Source organism: Drosophila mauritiana, chromosome 3L, assembly GCF_004382145.1.
Source record: "Drosophila mauritiana strain mau12 chromosome 3L, ASM438214v1, whole genome shotgun sequence".
Classification (NCBI taxonomy): Eukaryota; Metazoa; Arthropoda; class Insecta; order Diptera; family Drosophilidae; genus Drosophila; species Drosophila mauritiana.
Window position 1 is genome coordinate 3,528,833 of NC_046669.1, and position 22,899 is coordinate 3,551,731.

Below are 22,899 nucleotides of genomic sequence, written 5' to 3' on the forward strand. Positions count from 1 at the left end.
TCCCGCCAGCGCAGTAACAACTTCGCCGACGAGCGCGTGAATCGCCTAAATTTCCACTCAAGCTACACAGAAAATAAGTTATAAATTAAAACCCGCAAGTGCCTTACCATTATCTGTAGAATATTGCAACGAATTTACTGCCCATATATACAGCATATCGAGAGGAACAAGAGATACAGATACAAATAAGATACAAGCCGAAGCTCATCATCGAATGCGGAAGTGAGCGAAAGCCGGCGGCTTTTATTAATTTTTGCAATTAACGCAAAGGATACAAAAAATCTGTGTGCAAACAAAGGGAAACAAAAGAGTGAGAGAAAGTGATCGAGTGCCTTCATTTGCATATCCTTGCAAATTAAATTAATTTAACAACAAATAACAAAAAGCAATTGAATAATAAGAAAACGTGCCGCAATGTCTGTCGCTCGCAGTGCCATGTCAAGCTGAAGTATTCAATAATAATCCCGAAATTCGATTCCAAATCCGATTTTGAATTCGCATCCGAAATTGATTAATCACTGTGCCTTGAACTGATCGTGACTCGTGAGTCAGAGCAGCGCCATTTAATTGTCCGCAAACACAAAAGTACGGAGCCCAGTTGCAAATTGTCGGGTTAAATATTGGTAGAATATCGGTAGAATCGGTGGCATCCCCTCCCCCGCCAGGCATTCCCCCTGGCCAACAGTCGAGTGAAGAAGCTTCATGCGAAAAACGCCGCTTAAATGCATACGGATATCATAATTGGTGATCAGTTTGCCGCCAACAATAACTACTGGGTGATGCAGGTGAGTTCGGTTACCAGAATATTTAATGAAAAGCTGCAAGACATTCTGGAAGTTCCAGTGAAATGATCTAGAAACCTTGATATTTTAAAATAAATAAAATCAAAATAGCAGATAGATATTTCGTATCAAATAAAAGGCAGTGTCAAAATTTCAAATTATCAATCACTTAAACAAATGGAAATATATCCAACTGTTATAGAAAGAATGTGTGTTTTTAAACAAGGATGAACACATCACAAAGCGTTTAAATATCGTAAGCATTGGCCAATTAATTTCCAATTACTGGTTCCTTGTCAAACCCAATTCAAAGGAAACAACAAAAACCTTACGTACCAGAATTATGATAAAATGCGCTAATTAAGCCGCTTTTATTGCAAATTAATTTTGGCCAAATTTGACAACAATAAGCGAGCACACAACAAATACGAGAGCTTACAAATCACATGAAAAACACCTTAAGCCCAACAACTTCCGCTTATCAAAATGCAAATCTTGAACAGACCAGATTTTTGCCGATTTTTGTACGAATTCGAGTACGAGTATAAATAAAACGCACGCGGCAATCACAAATTACAATAAAACCGAAAACAAATTAGCTCGATTATCGATTGAGATGAGGAGTTGAACTGCGGAATTGTTGAGTGTTCTCGAGTGTGTTTCCACAGAGATTAACACCTTGGATTTCCTCAGGTGTTCCTTCGCTTCCTTCGCCGTTTTTTCCCCATTTTTTTTGTTTGTCAAATGCGACAATCGATTTGTAAATCTTGTTATCACCTGCAGGAACTCTCGGCTCTTAAAGCCGTTCTCAAATACACGGTCGGTTAATTCTTTTGAACTCATCCACACTTTTCACGCGTTCCGCAGGGAAACTGTGGCGATCACAGCCCATCCGATGCGATCCGATCCGCACTCCTCCTTTCGATATCCATGTTTGCAGCCTGTTTTTCTGTTTTCCCGACTTGTTTGCCTCAATTGTTTGACTCGCGCTTACTTGCGAAGCTCTGGGTAAATATTTGCCCCCAACACTTTGCCAATGTGCCAAGTGTCCCCAACTGACTGACGAGATGGTTTCAACACGGTTCCTACCCGGGAATATCTATAGCTATAGCCCGATCATCGACTGGTTGGCATTGATCGATGGTATTGGATAGTATGAGAACATAATTACAATCGGCAAGGGTACATACGTATGAGTAATAGGTCTTTCCGAGGAACTGTTTATCCTGTTTATTGCTGAATGTCAATAAATACTTCAGAGTTATGAAACTGATCGCACAGAATTATTAAAGTAATCGACTATAGAAGAATTTTTCAGGCCATACTCATTGACAATGAATTAATTTTTCAAAGTAGAAGTACTTTTTTATTAACAATAATCTTGAGCCTCGATTATCTTTCCTCTAAATTTTATGATGTGTAGGCTATCTTCCTAAATTTTCCTATCATTCCCTGTCTTATTGCCTTATCTGAGCATTTTACAACCGTTGGTCTACCGGCCTTACGCCCATTGATAAGTTTAGTTTCCCGCAGAAAGTCTAGCCTTGCTCAACAAAAGCTCTGGGTTGAGTGTCTCCAGCTGCCCTCCTCAGAACACTTCCTTCCCCCAGAGATAAGGATCGAACTCAGGGAACCTCAGGGAAACAGATATCCATACATAGGTACAGACGAAGAAACCCGAGACATTGGCGATTCCGGGTAAAAAGGCATCGTAAAAGAGCTGGGTGTTCGACAAGTGTTGTGCTTGTTCCGCCTGTCACCATCAATGGCTGCACTAATTAGGCATGTGTTGTCAAATATTTACACACAGTCGCAAAAGTACAAAGCGCTGTAGGCCCCCTTTGGCCCCCTGGAAGCCCCTTCCACTTCCTCCAGATAGTGTGAACTTTTGGATGAGGGGGCGGACTTCTTCCGTTTTCCACTGATTTAGCAGATATAACGAGATATGGTAAGGTAATTCCCACGACTCACGGCGATTATGACGAAAAACTTTCGTATTTTATGGCTCAGAACGAAATTAGTTTACGATCGCTTACAGGGAATTAGCTGCAGCGAGTATCCAAGTATCCGAGTATCCGAGTATCTGCGTATCGGATACATTCAGTGAATAATGGAAGTAATCAAGCACGTAGCCAGGCGGTTATAGCGCCGACTTTTGCGGCTCTGATTAATGACCCTGAACCATTGTGCTTCAATCGTAAATAATTAAATATAGATAAAAATCAGATAACTTAAAGTTGGAGCTTTTGGAAAGAGGGGGAAACTACCGCCAGCACGGGCCGAAGAATTATGCAAATTATTTAAAACTAAACGAAACTTGCAGTCGCTCCAGTGATTTGTCAATAAAAGACATTTTCAAATATACCAAATAAAACGAATATGAGTTTATAGCCTATCTGAATCAATAGGAAATATTTGCATTTGCGAATCGGAATCAGACAAAGGCGGCCGCCTTAAAAGAATCAAAATCGGTGCTGAAACTTAACAAGAATTACAGCCCCGTGCAATTGCTTTGCCGTCTGCTCATCTGAGCCATAAAAAATCGTGGGAAATTAGATAGAAAACGGCCGAATAATGGCCCGATAAGATAATGATGTGCCTAGTAGACTTTCCATTTCAAAATGAGTTCAAGATTGGATCGAGCCCCCGAACAAAACACCGATTGCCAATTACACACCGTCCAGACAATGGCAGTTAAATAATAACTGGAGTAAGCCATGAAAACAGTTGGCCAAAATCTCATTAAGGCCCAGTGGGAGATCGCCCATCGATCGATCGATTCCTATGCAAATCCCGCCAGTAATTTCTGTTTCCTCCATCACAATGCCAAGTTTTTAGTGTCTAGTCTTTGCCATATTTTGATTTCGCCAATTCATGCAAATGAAAACGAAAACTGGCACACAAATGCGCCAAAAATGGCACAAAAAAGTTGGGGAAAAAATATCATTTATTTGCAGCCAGTTTTGATTGATTCGCCGCCAGGCCAAGTTGGAGGTCAATCGTGCCGCGAGAATCAATCACTCACAAGCCACTGGGTGCACATAGAATTTGCGGTTTTCTAGATAGCCTATTATTGGGAACCAAGGGTTATAGTTGCAAGCAGAACTGTATTATCCTTTAACAGTATTAAAACACCTTCTTCAATTTCTTCGCATACCCTTTGTGTTGAGCTTTAAAAACCAATGTCTGAAATCATAAAATCGACTATCCATCAATTTGGATTTTTTAAAAGCTTTTCAATAGAATCCTCACCATTGATTTAACCCAATTCGAGCTCTTGTTCCCTCCTTTCTTACCCAAAGTTTATGGCACGTGAGTGAGCATTTATTGACCAAAGGCAACCCTTTTGACCGGCTAATTTCAACATTTTTTTCGACTCAGCAAAAGTATCACCTTAAATTTTTGATAGATTGCCGGGCCTAAGGCACAAAAGAAAAGGAGAAACATGTTTGACTTCGGCGAATTATTGCGGAAACTAGTTTGCCCAAAAATAAGAAAAAAGGCTTTTATGCTCACAGAGGTGCTAAAACCCCCGCAACATTGAAGCGCAATTCGTTTCGGGTTTGATGGGATCAAAAGCTCAGCGGATGACAGCGAATGGAATGAAATAAATTTAATTTAAAGCTCTGATGCCGCATTAAGATCAATTATTTGATTATGAAACAAAATCTGCGTGAAATCTTCGAATAGTTGACCCAAGCCGATGTCAAATGCCGGCGCTGTAAATTTCAATTTCGCCTCGAATTCATTTCAACAACAAGGTGAGAAAAAAAAAACACATTTGATCGGGGGGCGATGATAAAGCCATCATCGGATGGTCTCCATCGCTCGATCAGCGCGATCGGTCGTAAGGCCCCAACAAAGGTTCAAACAAACCAGTCCGACACGAAATCAAATTGCAAATTTAAATTGAAATCGAAATCACAGCACATTTCGTAAGGCACTATTGTGTATAATCCGTGGACCGATGGGCGATATCCCAGCCCAGGCGCATATGCGTCTAAAAACACTTCAATTCACGTTATGTGCTTACTTAACTTTTATCACCCGGCCGAGATTTCTATGATCGATCGCTAATTGCCAGTGTACAGAAAGGTACTCGAAATGGCTATAAGTCGAGAAGATGCGCCAGGTACGAGTGGCCAGCATTGAGATCTCTTCTGGGCAATTGACCCACTAATAGGGCCTGTCAATAATCGCCTTTTGGCCATTGAACTCTCGTCTCTGGCCCCTACAAATTTCCTGAATAACACAAATTAATTGCCCGCAAATCCTGTGTCCGACCGATCAGCGTTTATTCAACAGTTTCGTTTCAAATATTTATTGATTCCGCACAATCTACATGTTGCGCATGCCAGTTCAGTTCGGTCACCAATGGGTTAAGAGCCCCTCGACATGGCTGAACGCTTTTCCAGCTCTGATCGGAAATTGGTTTTGTAGGCCCTGGGTTTCAGGGCACTTCCTGTGCTATGTTATTTGTAGTGTTCTGTTCATAGCTTCACTGGCCACCCCAATATATCCGAATATTATGATTGCCTAGCGTGAAATTGTGAGAATATTTCCCAAACGACGCGTCAGCGACATCAATTAATGTTTTATTATGCATTCCTGTTTGTCCCTCAAGGATATGCAGGGATATTCAATATCCCGGTGATATGCAATAGCTGTGCGAATGGTTTTATGCAAATGTGAGTGAGCGGGGGTGGAAAACTAGTTTGTAAACTCCAGGGAAGTGTCAAAATGTGGTGGAAAACTGCTGTTTCCCTTCACTTGAAAGCAGAATAAACGTCGGTCATTATTCAGTGTTTAACTACCGTAAATAAAGAGATGACAAAACCTCTAAATTCTCTGTGGCTGAATTTCCACGTAAACAAATTCCATATCACATACAGACTCCATTAAATCCGCTTTCAAATAACGATCGCTAGAACCCACTAAACCAAATCGCTCTCAATAGCAAAATGGCGCGCTAGACTGGAACACTGAATAGTAAATAGTAAATAGCGACTACAATAACCATATAACCATATCAATATCAGTCAGTTTCGAGTGACTTGTCATTAGAATAAATAAACTTATATATAGGCAAAGGCAAATAGGAATCACATTTAAAGGCAGCCAATAATGAAAATAGATACACACACCAGCGGCCAGCACAATCGACAGCTAATAGTCAACAACATCAGTCAGCCGGGCAGATATGTAAAGTAAAATAACTAAAAAAAAATAAATAAAATACTTAAGAGCCGGGGAAAAAAACTGTCGCAAATTGCGGTCATTCGTCATGCGCACATGAGCAGAACGACGGCAGCAACATCGACGGCACGGCAGCGACTGTGTGGCAAAACGCTCGGCAAATGGCGGCGAGCCAGTGGAGGGGTGGGCGGATTTTAACAGGGGAGCCGCAGACGTCCGAGAGGGGTGGGGAATACCGAAGCGGTACAGCAGCAACGTGCCACTTATTAACTTTAATTTGTTTACTCTTCAATCATAAGCATATTTAAAAGTTTGTCTATAGTTGTATATAAACTTACTACATAAAAATACAATATTATTGAGATGAATATTAATAATCCCCCTTTTCGCCGCCTCTGGCCTTTCTCTCCCAGCTCTAGCTGCTGTTTTTTCTCTCCTCCTAAGTTTTTGCTTTGTTTCAAGCTATGAAATGTGTTTTGATTTGCTGCGCTTGCGGGGCTTAGGCTATAGCTCTGCCGACTTTTGGTTGGACGCTTCCAGCGGGTTTTATCGAGCGGGGGGAGTGGGGCGGTGGGTGGCACTGGCAGTGGAGCAGGGGCTCAGCGGCGAGGGGGCTGTCTCAACATGGCGACGCTGACTTTTGCTGCTTAATGGTGCTTAACAGCCGTCGAGCGGAGCGGACTGAAAAGCTGAACAACTGAGCGAATGCGTGACACTGCGCATGTACCGCTCAACGGGAAGTATCTGTATCTGTACATAGTAGCTATATAAAATGGCTATCTGAGTGTGTATCGGTGAGTACCTAGGAAGACAATTGCGCTGAAACCGTTAGAACGAGGAAAACGCCATTTTGGCTAAGCCACAACGCTTAAAAGGAATTTAAACGCAATAAAATAAAAGACGCTTTTGAAAACAGTTTATAGCTACAATAACATTTATTTAAATGCCCAATAGCTTTAGGGCCAAATAAATTAAAATACAAAGGAACATCTAGTCATTTATTAGTAGGTGAGTCATTAGTCAGTCATTAAATTCGAATTTAATTGTACAATTTTAAATATATCTGTAATTTCTATGAAACTTCGACTATTGAACTATTTATATTTTAGGTATTTCGCCAATTTTAAGGCACATATATTTGCTCAGTGGATTTTTTGAAGAATTGAACACCGTATCCATTCCCATATCAATTTCATTGAGCAATTTGTCGACCATTTCGAGTCCAAAAACAATTCAATACCAAACTCCAGCTGAGTATCTTTTCCCACCTTTCCCTGCCAGCCGAAGATATTGGCCTATTGTTTGGTCTTCGACCGTTGTTATGATGGCTATTAACGCTATTATTATGAAAATTTTCAGCATCATTGATTTTTGTTACCGATTTTCTAATTTAACCAAATTATTGTTTATTCCCTCGTCGTCTGGCCGTTGATTTATTTCATTTTGCCTCTTGGACTTGTATCTATTTTGGGAGTTTTGTTTCAACTCTTTGTCCAAGTCTCACCCACCTGGCCCCCCCTGGAGCCCCTTTGCCCAGGAACTTCTGCCGGCCATGTCCATTTGGGATTCGAGTTTTCTGTTAACTGGTTGCGTAAATATCGCTTGGCCTCAATGAAATGCCTTCACACACTCGCAGCCCGATAAACAGACTCATAGATACGAAGACTTTTTCCTCAATGAAATGCCGAAAATTAGCATAATCCGCGCCAGCCTTTCTCGCTGGGCTTACACTGGGCTACAAAAAATTTTCTGATAATAGAAAAATATCTAAAAATACTACAGGATCTTGAATACTTTACAAACTTATGAAAATCTAATGTATATACGAAGTAAAGCTTATATCAACGGCAGAACATTATATATAGTTCGAACTATGATAACACTTAAAATTACCTCGAAAGACTTTCTTGTAGTACAGTGTTCTCTGATAGGCGGCACACGCAGAGGGAAAATAAAAGCGAAACCTGTTCGCGTTTTAAACGAAAATCTTGTCGGACATGATGTTCCCCTCGGGTGGAGTGAATACGAAAGATTGGAGTTGGGATGAGGGGTTCTCCATGGGCTGCTGCGGTTATTTGTTTGTTGGTGTCAAAGCTGTCACATATTTTATGCGACGGAGTCGGGGGTTCAAGGGGTCAGAGAGCCCCACACGCATCCAGGTTCCCCTCGTATAAGCCCCCCCTCAAAATCACTGCACATGCATTTTAATTTCCCAGTTGTGGGTAATTGCCTGGCCCGTCCCCTTGGGCCATCATGCCGCATTTGTCTCAGGCTAGAGAGCTATGATTTCTTACCAACCGATTCTGCGAGTCGTGATTGCAATTGGCTGTTGGCGGGGAACGGGGCTATAATGTCCAGGCCAGACATATGTTAGCCTTATAATTTATGCCCCTGTATTCTGCGCGAATTTTGTTTATTAATTGTGCAAGCCGATCGTCAAAATATTTGCGCCCCCGGGCGATCCTTACTTTAGTTTATTTGTTTTTAAAAAGCACCACAAACTCTCCAGCCCGCTGATCTCGCCCCGCAATTTATTTAATTGCATAGAACGCGGATTGCCCAAGGTTGCCGATAATTTATATGTCACAGTTAAATTAAATGCATTTAACACGAGAATTAAGCAAATAAACAGCAGACTCGAATAATTGGGAAGCGAATTTCTTGCTTTGTTTATATTCCCCCGTTGCTAATTAAACTCATTTGGGTGGATCGTTAAAATAAATCAAACTGAAGGCGGGATGCTGTAAGGGGTAATAAGTGAAATTAGCTAAATGAGCCATAAACCAAGCTCAGTTAGTGCTGACTGTAAATTATAAGTCGCTGCCGAAAATGAAAGTGAGTGAGTTGAGATGGGGAGATTGAAAGTTAATTAGCATACAAGTATAGAGTTGTTTAATAAAATTTCAATAAGTTTCAATTTCAATTCAATTTTCAATTTGTAGTATTCAGTTTCCCACCCCTCAAACGTTGTCATATTTCCACTCAACCAAACTCAGCTACTAAGCGCTCTATCTCGCCTAATTAAATGTCGCAAAATAAATGCTTAATTGGACAGATAGACTGCTGAATGAGCAGGTGATATAGCCGAGTTTTCTGGATGGGGTAACCGATCCAAACAGAAGTCGAGAAATGTTAAACAGTTGATGTCTGCTGGCATTTTAACTTGCCACACAATCTGCATATGCGACTGCCAACTCGGCACACATGCGGCTGATATTTGAACGGCAGTCAGACGAAATAGATATGTGCCAAAAGATTTTGACAGGCCAACTATCAATTCATATCGTTAATGTGGCAAACTTCTCCCTGCTGCAAACCTAATTGAAATGTCGATAAGGCAAACGTTTTGACAACTTGACAGCTGCCTAAAATCCAAATCGAGGTAAGACCAAAGAGTCGAAACGCCGAAATGCGAATAAGCCCAGAGACCCAACTGGAAATGTCACTTCGAAGAAGTTACTGCCTGGCCCACATTGCGTATACGCGGCGTTGACTCATTGTCTTCTAAGCACTCGCATATGCCGCAATTTGACCCAGTTTCTGCTACAATAAGAACCCATGAGTCATGGCAACTCCAGTTTTGGATGTCCCAGCTGCCTGGGCTCCTTTGAAGCATTTGCGAAATTTATGCGCACAATATGCGAAATTTATTGTAATGACAATCGCTTAGTGCATAATTCGCTTCCCGCCCCCTTTTGCAGTACATTTTTTGCTGAGCAGGAAGCGGGCAATCAACGTGGCTTGTTTTGTTGTTTGTCGTTCGGCTTTTGGGTTTTATTTTTTGGATGCAGCTGCTCCAATTGACGCCCACCTGCAGGAAAAAACGATCTGACGTCAAAGTGGGCTGAGATGTGCATAAATCAAAGTGAGAATTAAGTGTCCGGGCAGTAACATAACAAATAACACATATTTTCAGGTATCTTTTTACGCACAGATTTTGAAACTTATTATCTTTTCAAGATCTGAAGTACTGAAAATTAAAAAAATGCCTAAGGGGTAAAATCTGATGACATTTGAATTGATATGCGCATAAATCCAGATGCACGCATATATATATAATTATATTATTTATTTTATTTTTTATCCAAATTCTTGTTTACAAAAGCCCAAATCAGCCCTCACATCTGAAATCCCTCATTTCGCAGGTGTCAGCCTCGGATTTTCAGTGTGAGCCTCTCATTTTCACTGAACAATGTGCATCATTAACGCAAAATGCCTGTTGCTGCCGCATTGTGAGTGCCTTTTTGCGACTCGTTAACAAAAGCGCAAATATTTTAAGCTTACATTTTGTTTTGTTTCCTTTTTTTGGTTTTGTTATTTTTACAAATATTCGGAGACTTAATGAAGTGCGATTCAGATTCGCAGGCGGGTGTAGGAGATCGGCAAATGTGTATTAAGTTTATTTTTGTGGTCTCGCCAAATGAGGAAGTTGAAAAGTTTCAGCAAGTGAAATACCCCCTCAAAAACCCCACAAATTCCCCTTGGAAATCATCTGGGACTCACGTGCGACTGACTTTTGTGGGCTGGTCTTTTGACCATTTTTGGGCAACCTCCTTCTTTTTTTTTGGGTCTTGCATTGATTAACGCATTTCTTTGGCCGACCGACATTGTGTTTTTGTTGTGGTCACCATTGTTGTTGCTTCTGTTTCTGTTTTTCTGGTGGAGCTGCCGATTTGGCAAGTGATTTATGCCGCCGTTGGGGAACTGCAACTGACACATTGCGGAGACACATTTGTAGCTAATAAGTTTAGTGGCATAATGAATGGCATTTGAAAAGGTCCATTGAATCGCCAATTGAGAATATACAGTCTATATGGCATTGCAACATGTGGCAGCATTTCAAATGAATCACGCCAATAAAATCTGGGTCACCAGGAGCAAAGTTTGGCATATTTGGTGGTAGATTGAAAAATGGGAAATTTAAGTGATTCGGAGTGAATCCAACATTTAATTCCTCCTTGAAAGACAATCTGTTGAGAATGATATAAATAAATAATTATAATAACAATAAAAACGCGAGCTTAAATTTGCTTATTTTGCTTTTTAATAATAATCGCTATTATAAAACTCAGATTAAGCCCACACAAAAAATTATCCAATCAAAAGTTAATTGACCTGTGCCTTTAATTACTATGTGATTCCATTTATTACTCCTAATATAAAAAGCAATAAGCTTCATTGCCACTTTATTGTGCATTTAAGTATGGGGATTTTATATAATTGACTTTATTTTTGGTTTTATGCGCTTTATGCTTTTTGAGCACTAATCGATGGACAAACATTTTTGGAAGCTTTCTTTTATATTTTATATTTGGAGTCACTGTTAAAAGTCAGTAAGAAGGGCTTAGTAAAGTTTTACCCCCTCCTAATTACTTGTAATGTTTCTGCTTCGCACTTAAACAGCGGAAAACACACAACGTCGGACATTGCAGGCTAAGTTTTTTAAAGACGCGCACGCGTCGTCTGCAGCACACGCCAATGCCAACGGAACACCTTCGCGAAAGGTGTTAAAATGCCGGCTCAAAAGGGCAGAATGCCTGTTAAAGGACAAGGGGTGCCAGGGGCTAAGGTGGTTAATAACCCGAACGCTAATGAAAGAGACACTGACAGCGAATGACGTCAAAGCTGAAGAGCAGTGCGGGGCAGAGGGTGTTAATACCGAAAACGAACTCACCGAAGGGTTAAGGTCTCGGGGATCCTTAAAATGATATGTGGGCGAGCTGAGCTAAATTTATGATGATGATCTCAAATTTGATCGCAGCTGATGGATGAGCTGGAGTTATTCGTTATTTGCAGCTGCCCCTATTGAAGATGACCAGCAACATTTGATTTTTTTAATGGACTTGTGAGAAATCGAAAATAGAGAGGGGGCAGCCACGCAAGGTAAACGCTTCATGCTTTTCTTTTAACACCTTTTCGAGAGATTTGTGCTGTACTGTGCTGTTTGCCCTGCCACTTAGCGCCTCTTTTACGATTAGAAAAAAAATCGGAGAAAATAAGGTAAGGGGTAGACCTCATTTAATTATGTAAACGACACGAGCGTGGCTGGTGTAGAAGATACGAGACCTATTTATGTCAAATTGACACCTTGTGTGTCCCCCAAACAGTTTCTCCATACCTTATTTACACACGGAAAAATTCTAGCAAGTACCCATTCTCAAAAAACATGTCTTCTGTCCTGCAAATGTATGCATATAAATTGAAAAAAATATTTAATATCGGCCATAAAATACGAAAAGTGGAAATCAAAGTTAAAAGACTTAAACCTTTTTATTTACGCTTATTTTTTTTCTGTGTGCCAATACTCTCTTGAGTTTTTGAAATTTCCCTTCTCGCGCCCCTTCGTTTGCTCCAGCCTAATATACTTTAAATATTTATGAGCCCGTCTTGCGCTCTTTTACCTAATTGATGAGTTCGAGTTCGCCTCAGATAAAGGTGTTAAAGTCGGTTCGGCCTTCGGTGGACCGAACACAGTTTTCCCTATATCTCAAGTCTGAAGACTGGGTTGCCGTTGGCTGTTGGCTGTTTTCTGTTTGCTTTTGCAGGTGCCAAAGCAAAGCGAAGGAGACGCGTCCAGCTGTGCCGACAAATTGTGGCTGGCGACAAGCAAATAAACAGATTCAAAACCCGCAGAGTTTCCCCTCCCGCGATTTGCTCGCGTGTAAATGATTCTCGCCGGGGAATGTCCATGTAAAGAGTTCCTAGTTTTCCAAGAGGCGGTGTGGCAGAGGTAACTCTTGGCAACATAGAGTAGCAGGTAGCGCATGGCTTGTCAATACCTACACGCCTGTCTGCGGACCGAGAGCCCATGTGGCATGCCACGAGCAAGGAGCCCAGGCTATACAAAAATGGGAATACACTGAACAAATTTTACTATCTCCCTAAGACTAAAAATATTTCGAAAGAATGCTATATGTTTCTGAAAGCTTTTAAATTACTATTAAGTACAAAAAGGCATTAACATTTTTGAGAAGTCCCCATGTTTAAATCATCCCTTCTTCTCATGTAACTGTTAAATTAAGTTAAATTTGTGGGTCCACATCCCACAGGGCACTGGTCATTCGATAGTCGATGCAAATCAGTAAAGCAGCCAGGGGACAAGCCTCCTCTAAGCAAATGTAAAGTGGACGGAAAATTCAATTCCCAGAAAATGACTGCAAGTCGCGCAGAGGAGACACACAGGCCTCAAGTCCCCTGGTGACATTTAAGTTGGCCAAAAAAAGAGGGAAAGCGGTAGGAGCAGGGAGTTGGCCATTTCGCAACCAAACGGAACGATGCAAAACGCATGTCGAGCATGGGCAGCACTTGTCGTTGGCCTCCGAGGAACAGAGCGATTCAACTACTGTTCCAAATTTGATTTGGCATGCTGATTTGGCCGGCGGAAAATGCGGAAAAACATAGTTGGCATAGTTTTCCCCTCTCACTGACGGCCTCTCTCTCTCGTTGGCCAAGATTTATGTGTGGTTGGTCCAATAAAATAATTGCCAGCGATTTTTTATGCAAATCGCTTTTCGCTCCTTGGCTGAGTCATGTCCAAAACAAATCGTCTATATGCATATATGCTTGGACTAAACTATTTTTACGATCTTCTGGACCCGACTCGTTTTTTTATGGTCCAGCGTTTAGATTTTATGGCGCCCGATGTTTGAGGTTAATTCGCTGGCGGGACTTATCGGTGATCCGTGAGCTTTGAAGAGGGTCAGCCCTGGAGTTTGACATTGGTTTCAACGCTAAACAACTAAAGACTTAGGCAACGAACTCGCCACTTTGGCAAACGAAAGACTCAGGCAGCGAACTTGTTCTGGCCCAGAGCGATCGGCCGTTTGAATGTGTCAAGTCTATTACTTCCTGCCTTAATGGAAACTTTCACTGGCGCGCGATAATAAACATTAGCCGTCGTTTCATTAAACAAATTTCAGGAAATATGTTTTTTTTATACACGAGTATCTCTCTTTTTTGCACTCAATTCAAGTTTGGCCCTGGGGCGCGATTGGCAATTGGATTCGCGAACAATACGCCATCGATTATTTAATAGCATTTCTACCATTGCTTTCTTGCCTTTCTTTCTGCCTTTTTGTCTTGGCCTAGCAATTACTGTTGGCCAACTATGAAGGCCGCTTCTGCTTATCCGCCAGATAAATCAGACTTTGCTCTGAGCAGCCTTTTGTTGGCCTTATCACAAAAGCGAGACTTTCATTGTTTCTGCTTTTTTTTGCGCACTGGGTGTGTGGGGGGAAGCACTCGCACAGATGATGAACTGATATTCGGCACGTGCCGTTAATGAAGTCGGGCAATCGCTTTAGAAAGCCCGATCTTGTAAAGACTATGATATTTTGGATGTTTTCGGGAATTACAGCACCAATTAGATCGCTATCTGCGGGGCCTTTTGTGTGGGCACCATCTCTTGACATTTTATAACCCCATTCTGTTCGAACCATTTAGGCATTTAATTTATCGCTTCCCGCAGTTCAAATGCTTTTGTTATTGATATGATTTGGACCCATTTCTTACGAGTTTTATGGAGCGACATTTATGAGCGACTTTATGCGCAGCTGTCGCAGCCGCCGAGATCGAACGCAAAATGGCCAATTTTATGGCTCAATATCGAGTCAGGCTAAGAAAATGCTTCGCATTAATAGAGGTAAAAATATCAAATAAACAGTTGGCAATTTGACATCTTTTTTATATAGTAATTTTTGGCATATTGATGGTCGTTAATAGATAGAGTTAAATTGAAAAGAAATGTCAGCCGACTGAATGGTGAACGGGGCCCTCGCTGGACGGCTCTTTAAAATGCAAAACGGCTGCCGAGGTCGGTAGACAGCACAGGAGAGAAACAATAAAAGTAACAACGAATATAATGGAACATCAAATTTATTAATTTTTATGGGCTTTATCTTTTCGTTTGGAGGGGTATTTGGCTGCTTCCTCGTTTGTTTCCATTTCTCACAACAAGTGCCAAATTTGGTCTGAGGTTCTTGACCACGAACACGCACGTGCGAGAGGTTTGCATGTGTAGGAAGGCGTTCGTGTGTGTGTGTGTGTGCGTGCGTATCCGACTGGCATTGCTTTATTTTGCATATTTTGTTCGATTTTAAATGAAGTCACGTTGCACTCGTAAAGTTGATATTTATGTTTGTCATTATTTTTTATGCTTTTTGCTTGTTTTTCATATAAATATTACCTCTTTGTGCCTTGTTTTGGGAGCCACACTACATGTGTAGGTACAGCAATGTCTTGTTTTCCATGGCGGTGGCGTTAAACAATAGTTAACAACTTTATTTGTGCACTTAACGATCTTGGCCATTAAGAGCCAAGCAACTCCTCACGTTTCGGCTGCCATTCACCTGAGAAATGCCAAAGCAGCAACCTCAGTTTCAGTTGCAGTTGCACTTGCAATGTTGCTGCTTGCCTGTTGCAGGTTACAGTTGCAGCATCTGCGGCAGAAGCCGCCACCAGTCATCGCCATTGCCTGTCAGTCCACATAAAAGTCAGAGATGGCTATGAAAAATTACCAAAACGAATCGCTAAACAGCCGCAAAATGCACTTGAGACGGGGCATGTTGAATTAACCAAGTTTTACCGGCAAAAAAGAAACCTTTGTATGCCCCATAAGATAACCGATAGGTGGAACTGCATGGAAAGAGGAACGGTGGTGGTTCCAGAGAAAATTAATAGTTCCAATTGTTTATTTTGGGATTAACATACGCTATATCTCTACAAGCAAATGTACAATCAATTGACCCTCTTAATAATTTTAAGTTCTCGTATTGAATAATTTATGCTTGCAATGAATGATCCTATAAACTGCAGCTGCAACCAACTAAAAACTAGACACTAAACCCAATTCATCAACACTCCAAATGGGTCAAATCAATAAACAATAAAATAAAATGTCCAATACTTCAACACAATCGGGCAAATAACTCACAGACAAAAGCGGGACACACAAACCATTTGAACTCCCTTCTCCAGTACAATTTATGCAAATTTTTATACGTACATAATACCCATTTATTGACGCTGCCGCCAGAAGTGATTATTGACAACGGCATTTTAATGTAAAAAAACATAAATAAATAAAAATACTTTGGCGTGCCAGTCGGTGTAAAAAACTGAAATTATAAGTACCTGAGCATAATTTTACCTCGGCCAAAGAAATGTCCAAAAGAACAAAAAGTTCATAATTGAAATTCATGTTTGTTGTTCTGCTGGCTGTCACACAATTACCGTTTTGCTGGTGGTGGTGCCCCAAAGTCCAATCGAACCCACTTAAAGATTCCGCGGGCCTCCAAACACGACGCTTCACGCATTCTTATGAGGTCATTTGCGTGGAGAGCCCACTAAATGCGCCCTAGCTCCAAACTAACTAGCCAACCAACTCCATGAAAAGCCCCAATCAGAACCCTGAACATTTGCCAAGTGGTAAACTCGATTCGTGGAAAACCGCAACTCGCCACTTCGCGGTGGAAAATGGCAGCTCCAGACATTACTCATACGACCCGCAATGAAACACAAAAATCTATTAAAATTATCACACGCCATGTTGACCTCAGCGGCGAGCAAACATTACTCAAAAACCCAAAAAACGAAAATAGTACCGTGTGGGTCTGGCAAAAATCCATAGCCCGAAAATAAGAGAGAAAATAAAGCGACCGCAGCCAATAAAATGAAAAATGCTGGCGCAAAAATATTGCAGCTAAAATAATTTGCCACGCTCGTAAATTTTCAGCTCATAAAACAGAAACGAGGCAACATTTGTTGTCGGAGTTTCGAAGTTTCAAAGTTTCACGGGGGAATGAGTCAGTGTCGGGCATTTCTCGAATTTGAGTCAGATTTTCGTTGGTTTCTGCTATTTTTTATGGCCAGCCTTCGCCGATCGACAGTTTGTTTGATATATGGGCCCTTGGCCGCATCATTTGCATGTGAAAAGCCTGGCTCGTTCGTGTATAAAAAATTTCACTAATTTGCCAAATGATTATTATGTTTGCCTAAACCACCTAAAGTGTTGCCATAAATAAGCTGTCTTCCGTTCTCTAAAAATTGAATAAAACAATAAAGTATGAGAAACAAAAGAAAAATGTGTAGGTAACAACACAATTAAAAGAACTTTATTCAACTTATTTCAGCGCAAAGAAAATTTCTTAAAACACCGTTGTAAGGGCAGATAAAATTTATATGCAAATCATCTCTAGAATTAGCAATTTTTAGGCCTCAAGTCCGCAAACAAAAACAAAAGCAGTCTTAGCATGACAAAAGCCACAAATTTAGCGCGTTTCTATTTGTTCTCGCTTGCTCAGCTTGCTGAGAGATATTCAAATTCGACAAATACCCCACTCAAAACGAATGACTTAGACAACGAACTTGCATTCCCCTAAAAGCGCATGAGCATTAAGATCCCGAGACGGGCAATAAAAATAAAAATCCAAATCAAAATAAAAATAAAAATCAGACGACAAATCTACAAACAACAAATTTCGGAGCCGAGCAAAACGAAATTGAAGCGAAGAATGCTATAAAAATAAAGCCAGGGAAAAGAAATGAACGTAAAGATAAGGCTCGGATGATTCGGACAGGGGGCAGTGGGCACGAGATTGCTCAAGTGGCAGCAGAAAGTGTTGCAGGGCGATAAAAGTTTAATCAAAATTTATGGTAGAGAAGGGGCGCAGATAGAGGCAGATGCCGGAGAGACGAAGGCTTGGAGCTCTGATTGCCCAATGGGCCATATAACACACGACTATCTGCTGTAACTGCACAAAGGAAAAAGTCTTAAAACGAATTAACTAAAATATAAGTCATTCTTGGCCATAACACAGTACCTTAAAAGCTGCAGAAATACACATTCTTATCTTTTATATATCATAACATTTAAATAAATTGTTATTTTATTTTCGTATTTTATTTTTCATTGCTAAAATATTTTCTCTCCGTGCTTTTCCTCTTTGGCAGTCCCCGGAACTGGACTATCGGCACGAGCTGATGGGTCGTCTGCATAAAATCGAGCCCGCCGATGTTGAGCTTGAGGTTCTGGCAGCGGCCGCGGCAGCCGCCAACAACAACAACAACACCAGCAGCAATAACAACCACAGCAGCAACAGCAGCAGCAACAACAGCAACGGCAGCCAAACACCCACCGGCAACAACAACAGCAGTTTGGCAACCGGAGGCCATCAGCATCATCAGTTCCACCACCACCTGCACCACCACCACTCCCATCAGCACCACCACCAGCACCATCATTTGCACCAGCACCACTCGCACAGCCTTCAAAGTGGCGAAAGTGGTGCATCGGAGGCGTGGCCCCACCTCCCCGCCCCATCGTACGCCAGCGATGTTGCACATGCGCAGCAACAGCAACCGCAGCAGCAACTTCAGCCCGCCGGATCGCCGAATTCCAACTCAAATGGAGCCTACGGCTGTGCACCACTGTACGATGGAGCGCCCTACGAAGTGGCACTCGGCTACGGTGGTGCGGTGGTTGCGTCAACGGGTGGTGCGACCTCCAGCGACAAGGAGTATCTATATGGTGGGTATATAGGGGGAATCGGATTGGGAATGGGAACTTTGATGGCACACAAAATTACACGCACAGTGAAATCTCGCAAGTCAATAGCAAAGTAGAGAAAAACAAGCGATGCCAACGTGTTTGCGGCTTGTTGCCGAAATGTGAAATCTGAAACCGCCTTAAAGAAAAAAAACGCAGACAAGCGGGAGACCCTGCTCAGAAAAGAGATTGAGGTCGCCACGAAGTGGCAATGAGCTGTAGTCTTTACAAAAACGTATAAAAGAACAATTTGAATATGATTTTTAAATTTAATTAAAAGGGTTTAAGGCAATATAAATTAGGCCAATAAAGGTTTAAACGTTTTAGTTCAATGATTAACTGAATGGTTTCTGGCGCCATAGCTTACCAACTCTTGAACTTTTTTAGACTTCTCTCTGGCAGATTTTCTTCCCAACAATCACTGAACCAAAGCCTATCAATAAACACCTCAACCCTAGACGAAAAGATTCAATTCTGATTGTGGGCCCCCCGCTAAATAGTAGCTCTAAAAATAGTCAAACAAATGAGCAGCTGTTTAGAAATTTCATGCATATGCGAGATTTCATTGTGTACATTAATAATTCCCCATGCCGCGATTTGCATAAAGTGTTAGCAGGCGATTATAAGGCGATTTTCTGTCCGTTTCGATTGCACAGAAACCAAAAACAAAGAGGCTCTCTACGCCGATCCGCTGGACGATCCCTACCAGCGACCCGTGCTCTGGGACGATATTACTACCTCAATCCAAAATATCGATCCGGAGAACGCTCTCATGCTGAGCAGCAGCGGAAGCAGCAACAACAATGGCAGCAGCAACAGCGGCAACAGCAGCAGCAACACGGGGGAGTCTGCAACATCGCAGCTGCCGCAGGTCAAGATGGAGGCGATCGATGAGAGTCTGCTCGAGACATTTTCGACCCCATTGCTCAGTCCCCTGGAGATAAAGACCGAGAAGCAGCAGCGACAACAGCAGCAGCAGCACCAACAGCAGCAACAGCAGCAACAGCAGCAGCAGCAACACCAGCAGCAACATCAGCAGCAATACCAGCAGCAACACTATCAGCAACATTATCAGCAGCAGCACTTGTACCAGCATCATCCCAGTCTGGCGCTGCCTGGCTTGCCACCCGCTGTCGACGTGGTAGAGTTGCAACTGCAGCAGCAGCAGCATCAGCAGCAGCAACATCTGCAGCACAACAACAGTAGCAGCAGCAGCCCCAAGCTGGCGACCCCCGGCGACAGCAGCGGCAACACCTCCTCCTATCAGCAACAGTACGCATCTCAATTGGTCTCCGGATCGGGAGGCGGCTATCTCAACGGTAGCAGCAGCAACTCCTACGGCTACAGCTGGCACAGCAGTCAGGTGAGTGACGGGGTGTTGCATTTGCAACCTCTGTGATTGGTAGCTTACACGCCTCTTACTGAACTTACGAAAAATGCAATTATACATATCTTGACAACAAACTTTTTGAACTGATTTAAATGACATAAAATAGTGCAAATACAATACTTCAAATTTTAAATTTTTACTCTTCTACCCCACAGTCCTTCCACACCAAATACCAAATACACCCGCCATCAGCCGCTGCTTCAGCCACCGCCTCCGCCACTGCCACGCCCACAGCTCAACTCGGTGCTCAACAGCAGCAGCAACAGCAGCAGCAGCAACAGCTGCAGCAACTGTGTCCCCCTGCGGCGCCCAGCACTCCCTCGACCTCCTCCTCGTCCATCTCCTCTTCCTCCGCCTCCTCCGCCAGTCGCCATATGTTTGTGCCACCTTTGACCCCGCCAAGTTCGGATCCCGGAAGCCCTGGCAGCTCGATGGTTGCAGCAGCAGCTGCTGCAGCCGCCCAACGGCGCACCACCCCACCACCGCCCTACCAGCAAGGTCATGTGATGGGCCTCATTAACCCACCGCCCACGCTGCAACTTCTGGGTGGTGCAGCCACAGGCAGCAACAACAGTTGCAATACCACCTTAACCACCTTAACACCCGCCAGTGCCATTCAGCAGCAACAACCACAGCAGCAACAGGTGCCACAGCAACAGCCACCGCCCACCCCCCGCTCTTCGGGGGGCGGGAGGCGTGGTCGTCACTCGCACCACCAACCGGGAACGGCGGCCCACATCGCCAGTTTGATGAGCGTGCGAACGGTGCGTTACAACCGCCGAAATAATCCCGAGCTGGAAAAGCGACGCATCCACCACTGTGATTTCGTTGGTGAGTAGAGAAACTAAATTATGAACCATAATCAACTTGGCAATAGGACTTCATATGATGAGTCTCATATAGGAATACTAAAATACCTCCACATTAGAAGACCCATCTTGAGAGATCTCTAGAGATGCGCTTCCTCATATCTCGTTATTAGTCGCAGCATGCCTCCGTATCATTTATCATTTGGCGCGCTTTGCGACACTTTTCGTAACAAACTCACCTGCCGCCCCCCGTTTTCCACCCACTGTGGCTACCTAACTCCACTCCACGTGCGATCCTCATTGCGCATGCGTGCCGCGTTTTTCCAATCGGCATTTATTTATTCTCTATTTATCTATACATTTATTTATTATCTTTCGCGTTTCTGTTTTCTTGCTGTGTGACTGCCAGGTTTCTGGTGTCGCAGTCGCTGTTATGGCGCTTTTCAATTGCCTTCTTTGTAATTCTAATTAGCCAATTGCCATATTTATGTAAGAGCTTCGAGCCACCTTTCCTGGGCTTTTGTTACAGTTGCATGCTGTTTCACTTCAGCCTGGTCAAATGCGTTTTCAATGTCAGAGGTGGGCGAGATATCGTTGAGTCAGCAATGATCAATGGCAAAGATACGGCACAGTGAGGCGTAGAACCTAAGTTATCGAAAAATTTATCACTAAATACAGAATCGAAATTTAGCTTAATTTTGGAATCACATCAAAATCTCTAATAGCTTCCTTAGTGCTTCTATTACCCGCAGGTAGCTAATCTCGTCGAGATCGGCGATAAGCTAAGATGAGATCACGACATCACCCGCAGTCTCCACAGAACGACCGCTTCAAATACTATCCATTAGCTATCGATCACTATTACGAGCCAAAAAGCTTTTAAGGCGACGCTGTCTGACTCAATCTAAAAATCCAAACTCCAAGCCAGACGCATTCCGTCCGTGTCCCAATGTCGCTTGTTCGAAACCGACTACGTGCGTTGCCACTAATAAATAATTGACAATTGTCTGACACGTTGGCCATGGCCATTTTGAGGCAACTCCGGCCGAAACGCTGTCCAAATGAAGTTATTATGCCATAAGCGCACGCATCAGACAGTGAGATATGTCTGGACTGGAGGAGTTCCTCCGATTCGGCAGTGCTTTTCAGTATCTCTAACTGTCTAACTGTCGACGATCGCTGCAAGTTGCAGGTTGCATGTTGCTGCTTGCTGCAGGCTAGTTGCTGCTGCGACTTGCTGGTTGTCAGCAACATTCTTCGCTGGCAGCAAGGCATTGTGTTTCGTGGCACGTTGCTTGGGCAGCTTTCAATTAGAGCCGTACGTGCGGGGATCCCCGGGAAATCCTTTTTTGGGAAAGGGGCACTAATAACGCTGCCGGTAAATGCCTCATAAATGTCACTCGCTACCAGCTTGTAGCAGGTTCCAAGTGAATCTCGTGCAACTTTCACCCGCTAATTAAAAGCCCACGCCCACTGACCCACTTTATGGGAATGGCTTCTCTATCGGAATTTGATACTCGACGCTCCTCGAGCCTCGTTCTGCTCATCTGATACGGTTTTGGTGAACGCCATAGACAGCCAAGTGCACTCAAAAAACGTTATAGTCTTCGGATGCTCGAAGCCATAAATAATTACTGGCAATAAATTCTATTTAAGAAGGTATAATTTTAACGAAGGTGTCAATTATAATATTTCAAAACCCCTACACATTACTTTGCAAAGATTAGGTTTCAAAGCGCCAAATTTGTAATCATATTGTTTACGAAATCTAGCAACTTTAAATGCTAAAAATTTGTGGCAATTTGGAGTTTGGTAAATAGTTTCTAAAACTAATTCGCTTCTCTCCTCTTTACCTAATTTCAGGTTGTTCCAAGGTGTACACAAAAAGCTCTCATCTGAAGGCCCATCAAAGGATACACACGGGTGAGTTTCTCTTAACTAGATATCCTCCTAAAAACCAAACCCAACCGCCCACTTGATGACCCCGCAGTTGACCTCCTGCCTCAGATTGGTCCACTGCCATCCTTCAGCTCGCATGTGGGCTGTGCACCACTGAGTAAAAAGCTGACCCCACTGCACCACTGAACCACCGATGAGCCACCGGCGAACAGCTGCACCGCTTGGTTTTTTGGACGTTGGGCAACAGTCGCCTTTTGATTAATTCGCGCGCTCATATTT

The 22,899-nt window shown here is 42.7% G+C and overlaps 1 protein-coding gene across 1 annotated transcript in view; it reads left to right on the forward strand.

Annotated features, from left to right (window-relative positions):
* The window catches only part of LOC117140592 (dendritic arbor reduction protein 1), a 26,743-nt gene continuing 3,844 nt past the window's right edge, over window positions 1–22,899 (forward strand). Inside the window, exons 1-5 of the mRNA XM_033303600.1 lie at window positions 1–785; window positions 17,928–18,504; window positions 19,179–19,885; window positions 20,068–20,743; window positions 22,585–22,644. Of these exons, the coding sequence (XP_033159491.1) occupies window positions 723–785; window positions 17,928–18,504; window positions 19,179–19,885; window positions 20,068–20,743; window positions 22,585–22,644 (2,083 nt within the window). The 5' untranslated portion in view covers window positions 1–722. The remainder of the gene's footprint in view (window positions 786–17,927; window positions 18,505–19,178; window positions 19,886–20,067; window positions 20,744–22,584; window positions 22,645–22,899) is intronic.